A 17,097-nucleotide genomic window follows, 5' to 3' on the forward strand; every position below is an offset into this window, starting at 1 on the left:
AGAGGAATGAGTGGAGCTGCAAGGTGTGTTAACCTGGTAAATGCTCAGTAGGAGACTGCTGGGCAATTCATGTATGGGGCTTGGCATCTGAAATTGTTATGTCACTCACCTGTCAAGCCCTCTTGCGGTCCTGGACCCTCTTGGTGCACTGCCCAGGTTAAAGAGCTCACACTGTGTCTACAGCCGATGACATAGCTGGGTAATAGCCTTCTGCATGAAGCAAAGCAAAGGCACTGTACACACTGTTCCTCAGGAAAGCTGATGTCAGAGAAGTCCTATCTGAATACTTGCCGTGTGCAAGTATTCACCTGCTTCCTGCAGTGTGTCTTCCTCCTCATTCTCCTTATTTTAGCTGCTCCTGTTCTCTGCTCTTTTTCCTGTTGCTCCACTTCCTCCTCCAGCCCCCAAGGCAAGACTACCAGACCAGCCATGACTGCAGTCAAGCAGATTCGAAGACAATCAAAAACAGTGCGACGTGAGCAAAGTCTTCTCGGCAGTCAAAGTTCAGTCTCCAGTGTCAGAATACAGACTAAAATGTGTGCATGACTGGAAAAGATCAGCTGCTAACCCACATGTAGTGGACGACCTTTTTAAATAGTCTGAAATATCTGTACCTCCCCGTTAATACCATGAGTTGCTCGCAAGCATAGTGAGATGGGTACTGGGGAAGCCCAATATCACAAAGTGGTCCTCTATCCAGTGTCAGAGGCTCATTGAGAATGTTTTAGATATTAGATATTTTCCTCCCCCATTTTTGAGGAGAGAGTTCAGCAGGATTAGGGGTGGGGTGGGGGGGGGGGGGGGGAGTGGACAATCCTGCGAGAGTCCCACAACGCGTTTTACCCTGCTGGGATTTCCCGTTGTGATTATCCCTCCCACACCCCTCCCGTCAATGACATAACGTTGAATGTTGGGAACCGTATTTTAAATATAATTATAAGGCTTTTACCCCTGATAGTCCCCCTACATTAAATTGTTCATTCAATTCAATAACGACAGCCCCCCCCCCCCCATGACATGCACAAGTGAGCACAGCCCCCAGGGGGAAGAGTGTTTTGTCCTGGTAGTGCCAGGGGGCAGTGCAGGGGGGAGGGTTTCCTTGGTGCGGAAGGGTGTTCTGTGCCCAAGGTGGGGGGGGGGGGGGGGGTTCATGGTGGGTGGCGGGGTGGTGAGGGGAGTTCCTTGAGGGTTATAGCTATATTTTGTTATTCATAGATACATAGAAGATAGGAGTAGGAGGAGGCCTTTTGGCCCTTCAAGCCTGCTCTGCATCATGATCATGGTTGATCATCTAACTCAGTAGCCTAATCCTGCTTTCTCCCCATAGCCTTTGATCCCATCCTCCCCAAGTGCCATATCCAGCCGCCTCTTGAATATATTCAAACACATATATTCCATAAAAGGCATCCAGGAGGAAGCCATCCCTTGGGCCAGCAGCTTCTATCCCCTTACTCCTACCAACTAGGTCACTCTGCAAACAATGAGAAGATTCTGCCCATTATTTTAAATCATTCTGATGGGCTCATTGGACCAAGCCCGTGCCAATATTCGGGACGGGGGTGGATGCGGTGGGGGGGTAGCACACTTTCAGCTTGTAAAAAATGCATGCTTGCAGCCAGTCATATTGGATGCTACTGTTACCAGTTTGAGCCTCAAATACGGGCACAGGGTGATTGAATTTGTAGGTCACAGTAGCAGTTGGCATTTGCCATGACTTTTCCTTTGCAAATATTTTCTTCCAGTATCAAGTTTAACTGATGTAACTTCCTTTATAATGAATGTTAATTTCCTGTCTGCAAACACAATTCTCTTTTAAGTTGGAGATCGGATAATATTTTCCATTTCTGTGGTATTTTTGGACACGTCACAAGCAGATTAAATTTACTCTAAGGTTTTGGCATTTACCTTTAAATATAATTTACAAGTAATTGCAATAGTCTGTTCTTTTAGGCAGAAGACACTTCAATTGGTAGATCTAATTCCATCTGGGTATCTTATGCTGCAGGAACTCTGAACAATTGCTATCTGTCTAGAAAACTGGACCAATAAAATACTTTCACTAACCATTCTATTCTGGCATGTTAATCCTTCTGAGAGTTACCAAAGTGCACTCATCTTAAACTCATTACTGAAACCACTGTAGCATAAATAACATTTCAGCAATCAAATGGATTTTTAGACATCAGGCTTCAAGGGAGAATTTGGTCCAGTAACAATTTGGGAAATGTTTCCATTTTTCTACGAACATCATCTTGTGCCAAAATTACCATTTAAACAGGATTTTTTTCAAATTACAAGATGTCAGCTTTAAAATAAATATTCAAATTTAGCTTTTGTGTGCTTGTTGTTGCAATTTCAGGGTGAAACAATGATAAGATAATGGAGCAACAGTAGTATAAGAGTTGAACTTTATTTCAGATCATAGTAAGCTTTATTACTGTCACAAGTAGGCTTACATTAACACTGCAAGGAAGTTGCTGTGAAAATCCGCCATTCGCCACACTCCGGCGCCTGTTCGGGTACACCGAGGGTGAATTCAGAATCTCCAAATCATCTAACAAGCACATCCTTCAAGACTTGTGGGAGGAAACTGGAGCTCCCGGAGGAAACCCACGCAGCCACGGGAGAACGTGCAGACTCCGCACAGTGATGCAACCCAAGGCAGAAAATCTCACCCACTTTTTTGAGATTTTCAGACACAGATAAACATGCACCGTATTTGTAGCAAAGCCATCTCTCCGGCCGACGTTAAGGGCTACAGCATTAAGCTAACCTGTTAAGATCATTGTGAAAATTGTCAATCTGTTCAATAAATTTCCAGAATTCCTGATGACTTTGATGATCTCCCCAAATCACAAATATTCTCTGCTTTTCCTCACAGTTTTGACAGAGATTACAATTGATCTTTTGCCTTTTATAAAACTAACATAAATGCAATAATATTCTGTAATACTTTACATATTACTGTAATATTACCACTGTACTATCTTAAGTTTTAAAAGTTCTGAGCCAAGAAGTTACTTTTGGTTTACCTCTGTTTACCATTTTATCTTTGCTAACACTGTAAATTCTGAAAAGGTTCCTCTTCCTGTTTGAGATGAAGAATATCAGTTCTGCTCGTAATTATTAATTTACAGTTAACTTGGAGAAAACCTAATTCAGCAATATTTGAAATCTGAATAAACTGATGTATAAAATACCATAACCGAGATCAAACATTATCAAATATTAACATGCATTTCATTTCATGTTTTTCTGCTGTAAATTTCCTAAGTGGCTCCTGCCGGTAGTTCACGGTCCAAAATAAATGTTGTTTTGTCCTTTAATAAAGATTCTTCTGGCTTCTGCAGTAATTCTAGATTTAATCTGGTTATAATCACACTTCGCACTTCAAGTTCTGTCGCTATAACTTCCAACATTGGGTTTTTCAATTCATGGGCGAAATTCTCCGACCCCCAGCAGGGTCGGAGAATCGCTTGGGGCCGCCGAAAATCCCGCCCCCACCGTGGCAGAGATTCTCCGCCACCCGGGAAGTGGCGGCGGCAGGAATCTCGCCACTCCAATCGGAGAGGCCCCTGCGGTGATTCTCCAGCCCGGATGGGCCGAGGTCCCGCCGCTGGGAGGCCTCTCCCACCACCGAGGTTTGAACCACCTCTGGAACGGCGGGATCAGCGGCGTGAGCGGGCCCCGGGGTCCTGGGGGGGGCGGAGGGCGATCGAACCCCGGTTGTGTGCCCCCACGGTGGCCTGACCCGCGATCGGGGCCCCCCGCTCAGTCTCCGGGCCAGTGCCCTGGGTGCACTATTTTCCTCCGCAGCCGCCACGGCCTCCGCCATGGCGGAAGCGGAAGAGAACCCCACATTGCGCATGCGCTGGCAGTGACGTCAGCGGTCAGCTGCCGCTGACGTCACTGCCGGCGCATGCGCCGACCGGCGAAAGCCTTTCGGCCAGCCCCGCTGCCGAGGGCGCCGGTTTTTTGCGCCGGTCTTCTGGTGCCAACCACTCCGGTGCGGGGCTGGCCCCCAAAGGTGGGGAGAATTTCCCACCTTTGGGGAGGCCCAACCACTGAGTGGTTGGCGCCACTCCCCTACTCTGGGACCCTCCGTCACGCCGGGTAGGGGAGAATGCCGCCCCATATCTGACATTTATATTTCAATTCCTTCTCTAAACATTAGAAGGCACATTTTATAAAAATGACAGTTTTCTTCGACACATCACTGTTAGACCAATTCGTTCTATGTAATGCATACATAGCTCTTTCACATTATAATAAAGGATTGGCACATAATATTTCGAAAGTTGTTATTCAGTTTGCTTCGTAAACTTTTATGAATTTTATTGTGTCTCTTTTAAAAATGGTCTGTTACATAACTCACCTGTTTGTTGTGTAAATTCCTTGACCTGCCTCTTCACGGCAGAGTATTATTATCATAACTTGCCTTGACTGCTGTGCCTTCTGGGATTTCTGAATAATAATGAACACTCCAAAACTTATCTTTGTAACTGTCACATTAGAACATGTCAAACACTGGTCTTTGTCGCTTTCAATTTTATTCTTCGCAGCTCCATCGTGGCCTAAGCTCCTCGCAGATAGATTATTTCTTTCCTTTTTCTCCTAGACTGGAACTTTCTTCGGTGAAGTGGAAGGAGCTGTTATGAATAAACTATTAATGATGGGTTCATTTAAACGGTAAGACTGATGTGCAACGGCAAAGAAATCACACGGATTGCATGCAAGTTTAAATCACTTTGCTGATGTTATACTGACAAAAAGTTAATTAATGCAAACATTTTTTATTCGGCTCTCATTCACAACAAAGAAACTGCATTTAATTATCGAGATCCTTAATGCTTCCCATGAACAGAAATGGAAACTTTTGGGTGGGTTTCCAGTCACTCCCACCGGTGAGATTCCGATCCCGACGGTGGGACGGTCGAGCCACGCAAAACAACAGGGGCGCCAACAGCCAATGTTGAGCCTCCTTTGCTTCCAGAATGCATGCTGGACATTCAATAAGATAACTATTACAATAAATCCTTGATTTTTGCTCAGTCCATCCAGTGTGAACAAGGTGGATGGGCAGTTGAAATGACAGTCATGGAGCACAGTCCCAATTCAATAGGATGCCATTTTAAGTCAGCAAAAAGTAATTGTTTTGGGGGGAGGTGGGGAGGGGGGGAGGGGGGGGGGGGTCAGTCGCCAAAGGCAGTTGGGGGGGGAAATTTTAACCTCCAGTTGACCCCATACATGTCATATGCCTCCTTCTTCCTTTTGACCATGGCCTCAATATCCCGAGTCATCCAGGGTTCCCTCCTTCTACTAGCCTTACCCTTCACCCTGGTTAACACCTTTTTGCAGGATTCCCTCAAAATTGGCCTTGTCCCAATTTAAAATGTTAACTTTTAGGCCAGAACTATCGTTCTCCAATCTTAAAACGAATGGAATTATGGTCACTGGTCCAAAAGTGATCCCTCACCAACACTTCCGTCACCTGCCCTTCCTTATTCCCCAAGAGGAGGTCACGTTTTGCCCCTACATCCACATATTGAATGAGGAATTCTTTCTGAATACACTGAAAATTTCTCTCCATCTGAACCCCTACTGCTGTTTCTGTCCCAGTTAATGTTGGGAAAGTTAAAATGCCCAACTATTACCACCCTATTTTCCTGGCAGCTATTTGCAATCTCTTTACATATTTTCTCCTCAATATACCGCTGACTATTTGGGGGCCGATAGTACAGTCCTATCAAAGTGATCGCACCCTTCTTATTTTTCAATTCTATCCAAAACGACTCAGTGGGCGAACCCTCGGATATATCCTCTCTCTGTACTGCCGTGATACTGTCTCTAATCAAAAACACATCTCCCCCTCCTCTCTTACCTCCTGTTCTATCTTTCATATCGTATCTGTACCCCACAACATTGAGCTGCCAGTCCTGCCCTCCTTTAGCCAAGTTTCAGTAATAGCTATCATATCCCAGTCCCATGTACCTATCCATGCCCTGAGTTCATCTGGCTTGCCGGTTAGGCCTCTTGCATTGAAATAAACGCAGTTCAATCTGTTTCTCTGCCTTCCACTTTTCTCCTGACTTTTGTTTCTATCCTCTCTTTACTACTCTCCGACTTTCTGCATTGGTTCCCATCCCCCTGCCACATTAGTTTAAACCCTCCCCAACAGGGCGAGCAAATAACCCCCTAGGACATTGGTTCCAGTCCTACCCAGGTATAGACCGTCTGATTTGTAATAGTCCAACCTCCCCCAGAAACGGTTCCAATCTCCCAAAAATCTGAATCCCTCCCTCCTGCACCATTATCTCTCAAGCCACGCATTCATCCTGTCTATCCGGTCATTCCTACTCTGACTAGCACGTGGCACTGGTAGCAATCTCGAGATTACCACCTTTGAGGTCCTACTTTTTAGTTTATCTCCTAACTCCCTATAGCATCTGTACCACTCACTATAGCACAGGAGAACAGTGGTTAACACAGTTGCTTTACAGCTCCAGGGTCCCAGGGTCGTTTCCCAGCTTGGGTCACTGTGCGTTCTCCCTGTGTCTGCGTGGGTTTCCCCTGGGTGCTCCGGTTTTCTCCCTCAGTCCAAAGATGTGCAGGTTAGGTGGATTGGCCATGATAAATTGCCCTTAATGTCCAAATAAGCGAGGTGGGGTTACTGGGTTACAGAGGTGTGGGCTTGGGTGCTCTTTCCAAGAGCCGGCGCAGACTCAATGGGCCGAATGGCCTCTTTCTGCACTGTAAATTCTATGATCCCTAAATTCAGCATGTATGACCAAATCCCATTTTTTACCTATTCCGTTGGTGCCTATATGCACCACAGCAGCTGGCTTATCACCCTCCCCCTTTAGAATGTCCTGCAGTCGCTCTGAGGCATCCAGGACCCTTCCACCCGGGAGGCAACATACCTTCCTGGAGTCTCATTTGCGTTAGCATAAAAGCCGGTCTACTCCGCTTACAATTGAATCCCCTATCACTACAGTTCTACACACTTTTTCCTGCCCTCCTGCGCAGCAGAGTCAGCCATGATGCCATGAACCTGGCTACTGCTGCCTCCCCCTGGTGAGCCAAAAGTATCCAAAACAGTATACCTGTTTTGGAGGGGGATGACCGCAGGGAACCTCTACACTGCCTTCCTACTCTTCCTCTGTCTGCTGGTCACCCATTGCCTATCTCCCTCAGTACTCTTTATCTGCGGTGTGACCAACTCGCTAAACATGCTGTCCACGACTTCCTCAGCATTGTGGATGCTCCAAAGTGAGTCCAACGGCAGCTCCAGAGGCGTCTAGCAGTCTAACTGGACCTTCAGCTGGACATACTACTTGCACGTGAAGGAGCCAGGGACAGTGGACGTGTCCCTGAACTCCCACATCACACATGAGGAGCATGACACGGGTCTGGGATCTCCTGCCATGTCTGAAACCTCAGGTTAACTTATCCAACTACAATGCCAAGAAAAAAAATAGACAAATGAAAATAAAATAAAAACTACTTACCAGTCACCACTACTTACCAGATAGATTCAAATTTAGCAGGTCCCCTCCTGGCCAACCTAATCACAGCGCACCTGTGATGTCAATCTTCAGTTTCTCCCCAGTCTGAAGCTCAGATTCACCGTCTACCTGCTTACCATCCCAAGAAGCCATTGGTCTAACCACTCATCTCCGCTCGGCTCCTAAAATGTCAGAAGAAAGAAAAAAAAACAAAAGGGGAAAAGCACCTCCTCCACTCTGCACCGAATTACCATCCTGCTCCAAATTACCAAGTTCCAATCCACACTTGGGCTCTCTCACTCACTCAGGCTGTCTCACCATGTGCAAAGCTTACTGAGTGTGCGCTTTATGCCTCTCTTTTATATAGAACCCAGCTAAACTGAGATGACTCACACTAGTTAAGCTTCAAACATAAGAATGCAATTTAAGCATGAGATTGCAGGAAAGATGGGCGTGGATTTGGAAGGTGACAATATACTCAAGGACTTTGGCGAGGTAGAGGGGTTTTGGAGTTTGTGTAGTTGGTTCAAGCAGAGAAGGGAGAAGGAGGGCTCTACTCAGAATGGGAGTGATGAAAGGGGAGGGGCAGTACTTGCAGAGGGATAACCATATAGAATGTCTTGCATATCAGTATTATTTTTCATCCACTTTGAATTTGAACAGAAATTATTCAATAAATCACATTTCATAGGTGTGAAAAATCCTATTTTTGTGACTTGAATGATTGTGTAATGGGAAGAAATAACAAGTAATTGGAGAAGAAAGCATGGAGAGGAGTCATCAATGACAGTTTTATACTAACAAATAAATGCCTTTTAAAAATGATTGCTAATGTCTATAGAATAAAATGTCACACTGAGCAGCTATCTATTCATAACTGAATAGCACCTCAAAACCCACACTTATTGGCCTGTATTTTCCGGCCAGTGACGAAACCACAACACTCCCTCTTCTCTTGAGGAAATCTACCCACGAAGATCAAGCAATTTCTATTGCGTTGATTTCCCCTTTCCCTGTTTTCTGTTTGTATCAACGGGATCTCCAGCTATCCAACAGCAGTGACGTCAACAAGCAGGGTAAACTGCCTATCACATTGAAATATTCTCTCAGGCAGCAAATCAGGACGTAAAATGCCTTGAATTTTTCACTTTGAATTAACATTTTAGATGCAGCAAAACAAATGTTTGCGGCCTGCACATGGGATTAAGGCAGACACTGAAATATATATATATAGTTTTAAAAATGTGTGAATTTTCTTCATCATTACGGAGGCATTTTCCAGAAATATAGAAATATCTTTTGGGAACAGTGAGGGCTGTAAAGAAGCTGCTAACATCCCTCTCACACCTCGTTCTTTTTCATGTGTTTTCATAGTGAGAGTAATCATTCGAAAGGACAGGTTCTCAGCAGTTCAGTGATCTCTACTTGAATGTTGTTTATGAGGGGAGTTCAACAGCACACATATGGGGACTCAGAGATTCACTGACAAAAACTTGAAGTTTTCCTTGTTTAACTGCACATGTGCAGACTCCAGACGTTGCTATCAGTTTCAGAGGGGGAATGGTGATGAACGCTACACATTTTGCCATCCTCCACAATATGGGCCATTAAGTTATAGTACATTATTTAGTAATATACTATCCTACTGATCCAAGATCAATGATAAACTGCTATCATTTTGTTTACTTAGATTTGATAAAGCAGTGCATGTTCCATGTAAGTCTAGTTGGCCAACTCTTTTCCAACTCAATCTTTACTCAGAAATTAGTACGTTTTAAACTGTGGTTTTCCTTAATGAACGCTTGATTGTGAAAATTCAGCAATCCCTTCTCGAAGAACGTTCAAATATTTTATTGTGATAGTGTTTTATATTTGTTACGATGCCTTGATCTAATGGTCCGGATTTTGTGGTCAGCAGCAAAGGGATAATTGTCACCACTGGCCTGTTAGAAAGCTGCCCACAAAGATCGAGCAATCTCTTTGGTGCAGATTTTGCCTTTTCGGGTGTCAGCTTTATTCCGACGCAAGCTCAAGGTTTTCTTTTTAAAGCATCCGGTAACAGTGCTGTCATCACGTAGGATAGGCAGCCAATCACTGAAGAGTTTCTGACAGCAAACCAAGAAAGAAAAAGCACTGATTATCCTTCACTTTTTAATCATTTTACAGACAGCGAAATAAAGATTGGGACATACACATGCGATTAAGGTAGAAGCTGAAATATCAAACAAAAAAATAACTTGCTTTTTTGAAAATATATGGAATTTATTTTTATCGTGCTGTAGAAATTTGACATTCCACAAATATAACATTACCCTGTCAGAGCAAGAAAGGTTATTTAGTTGTAATTGTAACATATTATGCCATAAAAGACCCAGTTACACCTCAACAAACAATGTGTAAAATTTTGAAGGGTTTACACAGCCAGACTAACAGTGTAAAAAGTGGAAGATCACGTCAATTCAAGTGATTGCTAAGATTTCCATCATTGAGATTTTCAACAGCACACACTGTGGAATAGCAGGCATCACTGAAATCAACTCCTGGATTTCTAAGTTTAACTGTGCATATGTGGACGGCAGAAGCTGCTGTCAGTTCCACAGAGTAATGACGACAACATTGATAGTTTGCCATCATTACAACTGCAAATTCCGGGCCACTGTATTCTGTGTGTTTTATTCAGTTTCTTTACTTTAAGTTATGATGACCTGCAATTGAAATATTGTTTTTCATTTTGATTTGAAAAATCTTATTCTGTTCCCTTTCCTGTTAAGTAGTTTTCTGCTTTTCTTTTTTAGAATAACACTTTATGACTACCAAGCCATGTGTAGAGCAACCGTAGACAATAGCGACAGTGCACATAGCTTACTGGATGTAAGTACAGTGAGCATTACAGTAATGTTCCATATGCAGAGATTGATGTGTGAACAGAACAAATCAGAGACTTGAGCCTGTATTTTCGTCCGTGAACCGGGTACGCAGAGTCGGGAGAATTCCCGGCTCTGCAAACCTGATTGTTTAAAATGGCTGCCTGGCTGTCAGATTTTCAGTCAGAGTTGGGGGCCGGCTATATTAGAAGTCAGGGAGGGGGACCCCAAAAGGTGGATGCCATGTGCAGGCCGAGCCCTGGGTAGAAGGCCTGCCTCGGACTCTGGCATTGTGCCCAAATGTTTTTTAAAAATAATTAAGGCATCCTTCCAACCGTCACCCCTCACACCCCCCACGTGCCCCATTCATGTCAACCCATGCCACCTCATGCCTTGTAGCCACCCTACAACCCCTTATACTCACTATGCAAACCTATGCCCGAAACTCCCCCATAACTCCTCATATTCCATGCCTACCTCTACCACTGCCCCCACTTCCCCATGTCCCCTCATACCCTCCTTGCCAACCCATACCCCTCTACCCACCTAATGGCCCTTTATACCCCTTATGCCAACTTACTGTCAATCCATGCCAATACATGACCCCCCCCCCCACCCACCACCCTTTGACCTTACACCCAAAATGCCAACTCACCCAATAACCATCATGGATAAACCTCAGGACCCATGCAGAGATTAGATAAAATCAAGTTCTAAATGTCCATTGCCAACCTCACTGTATTTAAGAAAACACTCACATTCCCAAAATCACAGCATCTTTATATTGCAGGAGGCCATTTGGCTCATTGTGTCTGCACCAGCTCTCTAAAGAAGCATCATGGCTTAGTGCTATTCTCCTGCCTTTTCTCCATACTGCTGCACATTGTTTCTATTCAAGTAATCATTTAATGCCCTCTTGAATGCCTTGATTAAACCTGCCTCCACAAAAATTCCAGGCAGTGCATTCCAGACCCGAACCACTTGCTGCGTGTAAAGGTTTTTTCTCACATCACATTTACTGTTGTTCAAAATTACTTTAAATCTGTACCTTCTTGTTCTTGATCCTTTTACAAGTGGAAACAATTTCTTCCCTATCTACTTTGTCCAGCCTCTTCATGATTTTGAACATCTCTATTTAGTGAAACATTTACTAAATTTGCAATCCTTCAACAACATAAAGCCTTATAATAGTAAAAATTTCATTTAAACGCACAATCCCTTGTAGCAGCAAGCACTGGAATTCATAATCCCACTTCAAAGAGCCAATAACCTCTTGTAGCTGTCAATCAAACTGAACTGTGAAATGGCAGTCACCTGATTGTGATAACAGATGATTGTGATATCAGTCATGCAGCAGTAATCGAGCAATGGAAGCCCTCAGCCTTATATCAACAGACAGAGTGATTTTTCTTAACACTCTAGATATGTTCTTTCAAAAATTTCAAGTGCAGGACTTCTAAATGCCTTGATGACTTGACAGCTCCCTTTGGCAGGTGTTTTTGACAGTTCCTCTTCACACTTTTGAAAAGCCCTCTTGTCAGTTGGACTTTGACTGGTCCAATGAGCTCGACAGTTAATGAGTAAATGCACTTCCTCCACAAATTCATGCCTACTTTTAACAATTCCAAAGTGCACCCGACCTCCCCCAATGGGAACCTGACTTACCCCAAAGGGCATCCTCTCCCTCAAAGGTTTCCTACGACCAGATCCAAAAGGATACCTTAACTTTTCAAAGTTGTCTCCTGGCTATCCAAAGAAATGCACAGAGTTGAAACCTATTCTTAACAGGTATACTCTGCACACTTTAAATTTCACATTTCTGGGCTATCAGAATCCGACTTCAGCTGAGGCAACGGGTGATTTAAACAGCCAGCTGCCTCAGGGAACCGCATATACAAAACAGGAACCAACCCTGCAAAAATTGGAAGTGCTGTGTTTGGGGGCAGGAAATATGATTTTCAGGCGCTTATGCCATTTTCACCATGGCTCCGTCGTGACGAAAATCCAGGTCTTTATGTATTTGCGGGTGTTTATCAATTTTAACTAAAACTGATTAGATTCCCAATATTAAACAATCAAATTTCACCATGGGAAAAACATCAACTAAATTTCATACAGCATTAGAAAACTGTTGTGAATAGGAAGGTTCTTAATAACATTGTTGTTGCTAATAGAAGGTATGTATTACATTATTACTCCTAGATGTACCGAATTAATTCCTTACCTGAATATCCTTCAAATGATATAAGAACACTGAAAACACAATGAAATATTGTGCCTTCAATGACTGCAGTTTTATGTACACTAAATAATTTTAAGGCATTGTGGTGTAGTGGTTATGTTACTGGACTATTAGTCTATAGATATGGATTAATAATCCAGAGAACATGGGTTAAAATCCTACCATGGTAATTTTAGAATTTGAATTACGTTTATGGCCTGAGTTCTCTGGCCGTTCACTGGCGGCAGAATTCTCAAGTCTCGCCGGCAGCGCACCCCCCGCTCACAGGTTTCCCGCCGGCATGGGGTGGCTTCAATGGGAATTCCCAATGACAGCGTAGGGAAAAGAAAATCCCGCCACCAGTGAACGGCCGCTGCCTACCACTGCCAAAAAAAAACATGCATCTGGAAAGCCGGAGAATCCCACCTTATAAAAGGTCTGGAATCATAAAGCTAGTATCAGCAAAATAAATTGTCGTGTAGCTCCCAATTGTAAAACCAAACTGCTTCATTTGTGTATTTTATGGGATGGAACCTAATGCCTTTATCTGGTCTGATCCCTACGTGACTGCTCACATTCGCTCTCTGAAGTGGCCTAGCAAGCCTTTTGGGTTTATCAAATTACTAAAAAATAACAAGATAGACACCCATATCCTGAGAGTGAATTAAAAGAATACGTAAAAAAGCAAATTCCATCTGAATTCAACAGAGCCAGAAACCAGTGAATTTACCCTACAATGCCTTCATGTTTTAGCAACATACTGACTATCTTGTAACAACTTCCCTTTATTAGAATTTTAAAACTTAACATTTTATGTCTAAGATCAAATGAAATCCACACCTTAAATTAATTCTACCAGTTTTTGACTTGTTGGTACTATTGAAGAACAGAATGTTCATGCCTGCTTGAACTAATTCCGTTTCTTCTCTGCAGCCTTATTATGTCTTCTTTGCCGCAATAAAGTGGATTATGACGGAACTTATCTTGTAAGTAAATTCGCTGTCAAATTCCTGAAGTTTGGTTTTCTGTTGTTCGTATTGATTTCAATGGTTATAAACTCTGATAGGAAACCACACATAAATTGCCCACTTTTTTGGGATTTCTTTATAATATTGCGACACGACGGTTGAGAAGTTTTATATGCAATCTATTTTGAATTTTTCTAATGCAAGATTGTAGTCAAGCACTTTGAATTTAGCTATTAGGGACACAATTCAGCACTAAATGGATCCAATGATGCAAACATTCCATTAACTTTTCTTCTTGGAGATTTCCACAAGAAAAACAAATTAAGAATTCCGTATTTTTAGGGCGGCATGTGGTGCAGTGGATAGCACTGGGACTACAGCGCTGAGGACCCGGGTTCAAATCCCGGCCCTGGGTCACTGTCCGTGTGGAGTTTGCACATTCTCCCGTGTCTGAGTGGGTTTCACCCCCACAACCCAAAGATGTGCAGGATAGGTAGATTGGCCACCCTAAATTGCCCCTTAATTGGGGGAAAAAATAATTGGGTACTCTAAATTTATAAAAAGAAAAGAATTCTGTACTTTTGATACATTTGGATCATCATTAGTATTCAATCAAGTGCTCTCATGATCATTTATTAACTTAAGAACAGGATACGTGGGCCTTAGTTTCCTGCTTTCAGCTTTGTAGTGCAGGCTTAGACTGTTTTCTCCACTGATTTTATCGCTGTTAGATAATAACATTGCCAACTGTACTTCATTTCAGAAAGTCAGAGTTTAAATCCTGCAGAATACTGGTGAATACATTTCAGCTCTCAGCTACTGTCTGTTAAAGGTTCAAAGTGACATGAGTTTGGGATTTTAGTTGTTTATATCACAAAACGATTTCTAAATCAGTCGAATGCACTGAATGCCTTTAATCTCGGCACCAAAAGACTTCAAGATGCTGAGAATATCCGCTGCCCCTCTGGTGAAATTGAAGGTTGCTCTTGGTGTTGGACTGCACTGTATTTAAAAAGAGAACGCAAGCCCAATTAACATATTTTTAGTACAAAATTATGCTCTATCTTTGTACATTAAAGAAGAAACACTTAAATTACTCTCACCATTTCTGAGATAAGCTGCACTTTCCCACCCATTGCAATTTCAAATTTTCCACAACTCCACACTCACTAGGGCTTTATGGCCAATGAGCAAGAATACTTCAAAGCAGATTGGACGTTGATCTCTACTACCAAAGGTAGCAAAAGTGAGTTTCAGCCAGGTGCTCTGATTCTTCGGCAGTATACATTTTCCCTCCTCGTGTGCCACTTATACCTTATTCAGGCCAGTCTAAAACAAGCAAGGAAAAGTGGCCATCTAAATTCAAATTCTGTCATCTAGTGTAAGAGGTACACTCTGCATTTTCAATAAATAGACCGTGGTTTTGTTTCTGATCTCTAAAAAGGAGTTGGTGCATGTCATCTATATATTCAGCTTGAAGTCAGTGCGAATAATAACCAAAAACTGCACGAGGACATCCATATGATTTTTATGGCACCATCATGGCTATCATTATGGCTATCATCTTCTTTTCAGATGAGAACAGTTAGAATGGGGAATTGGTACACACAGTATTCAAGTAAGGATGTATTGCTGAGGGCGTATCGATTGAACCAGATGTCATTGCTGGGATTATCTGAAAAGCAGCATCAGGGTTAAGATTATTGTAATTGGGAGACTTCCGGTTGCGGCATGTAGGGGGAGGTCGCATGTTTGGTGGCTCCTGCCAGAGTTGTCTTTTTTGGGCTCTTTACACCCAGTTTTGGGGAAAATTCCTATGTGAGAAGTTGTGGGAAGGTCTGAGGCATTTCAAGAATGTCAAAAACCGGAAAAAAGAACCCAGGGAGAAAGGGAGTGAGTGAAAGTCCAAAGTCGGCGAGGATTCAGCGAGAAAAAAGATGGCGGGAGAGAGCTCGTCGGGTGGGGCCACACCCTTCACGATTGAAAAGGTGGCTGAAGTGATGGCCGGGGAGTTTGAGCGCCTGTACTCAAAACATTTGAACGGCATCCAACAGTGATGATATCCTCGCTTAAGTGGGTGGGTGAGACCCTTGCCCTGATGAGAGAGGAGTTGGCGAAGGAGTTTGATGGCAGTGCGGGAAAATGCAAGGGATGGAGGAGGCATTGTCACGGCATGGTGACCAGTTCACCTCGATGGGTGAGGAGTCGCGGAAGGTGGCAGATATCAACAGAGAGCTGTGAGCCAAAGTAGAGGAGCTAGGGAATAGGTCACAAAGGCAACATTTGAGGATCGTGGGTGTGCTTGAGGGGGTGGGAGGGCCTGAGGCCTACAGAGTACTTTACCAAGATGCTGCACAAGTTGATGGGGGAGGAGGAGGGTGAATTGGACAGGTCCCACTGGTCGCTATGGCTGAAACTAAGAACGAATGAAACGCCAAGAACTGCAATTGTCTGCTTTCACTATTTTTAAGTAGGGTGGCACGATGACACCAAGGAACCGGGTTCAATCCCGGCCTGGGTCACTGCCTGTGTAAAGTTGGCACATTCTCCCTGTGTCTGCGCGGTTTTTATTCTTACAGCCCAAAGATGTGTAGGGCAGGTGGATTGGCCATCTTAATTGCCCCTTAATTAGAACACTTTTTAAAATAAATACGTTAAGAAAAAAGCAATTAACAAGTGAAGGAGAAGGTACTGAGGTGGACGAAGCGGCAGCAGGAGGTGGAGTGGGAAGGTAACAGTATGCATATATATCAGGATCTGACAGCGGAGCTGGCGAGGAGACGGGCAAAATTCGGTTGGGCTAAGTCAGCATTATATCAAAGGTTTGGTGTGATCTACTCGACGAATCTAAGGGTCACAGATAACAGCAGGGAATACCACTTTGAGATGGCGGCGGAGGCGTTTGTGAAGGTATAAGGCCTGGGACTGGGGGGGCTGTGTTTAGACTTTGACAGTTTTTCCTTTATGTTGTCCTTTCCCATTATGGATGTTATGGTTAACTGTTTTGTGTAAAAGATGCTTGGACGGAGGTGGTTTGGGGAGAAAGGTTGGGATTTATGGTTTGTTGGGTTTTGGGCTTGTTTGGATGTCGGGTGTTGGGAGTTAGGAGGGCGTGAGTGTGGACAGTTTGGAGTTGGTGTGTGTTCCAATGTGGGGGAAGGGGCTCTGGCAGAGCCTGTCACGCTAGCAAATGCAATGTTGGTTAGTGAGCAGGAGCAAGGGGGGTGGGAGGGGCTCCGGTACCTATATGGGCATGTTTCGATGGACCTGGGAGGTGTGAATGGTGGGGGGATGGGGATGATACTGGGTGCAGAGTTTTCAAAAGGAAGTGGTTGGGGAGTTTCTGGTAATGGGGAGAGGGGGGATGACGGTGACTCGGGCCGGGGCTGGGTTTCGTCTACCAGGCGCAGCCTGGGGAGATGGTCATGGCGGGTAGGGTGGGCGAGTGGTGAGGAGGTGACAGACCCCCAGTCAGAATGGTGACATGGAACATGCGAGGGCTGGAGGGACCGATGAAGAGAGCGTGGGTTTTCTCATAC

At 43.9% G+C, this 17,097-nt stretch overlaps 1 protein-coding gene across 5 annotated transcripts in view; it reads left to right on the forward strand.

Annotated features, from left to right (window-relative positions):
• cacna2d3a (calcium channel, voltage-dependent, alpha 2/delta subunit 3a) overlaps positions 1-17,097 on the forward strand; it is a 1,093,156-nt gene that overhangs the window by 924,670 nt on the left and 151,389 nt on the right. For 3 of the 5 annotated variants that reach the window (XM_038812776.1, XM_038812775.1, XM_038812779.1), the window contains 4 exons: positions 4,619-4,689; positions 9,672-9,710; positions 10,301-10,376; positions 13,524-13,576. In XM_038812776.1, the coding sequence (XP_038668704.1) occupies positions 4,619-4,689; positions 9,672-9,710; positions 10,301-10,376; positions 13,524-13,576 (239 nt within the window). The remainder of the gene's footprint in view (positions 1-4,618; positions 4,690-9,671; positions 9,711-10,300; positions 10,377-13,523; positions 13,577-17,097) is intronic. The other 2 variants (XM_038812778.1, XM_038812777.1) reach the window with 1 other exon arrangement.

Source organism: Scyliorhinus canicula, chromosome 11 (genome assembly GCF_902713615.1).
Source record: "Scyliorhinus canicula chromosome 11, sScyCan1.1, whole genome shotgun sequence".
Lineage (NCBI taxonomy): Eukaryota > Metazoa > Chordata > Chondrichthyes > Carcharhiniformes > Scyliorhinidae > Scyliorhinus > Scyliorhinus canicula.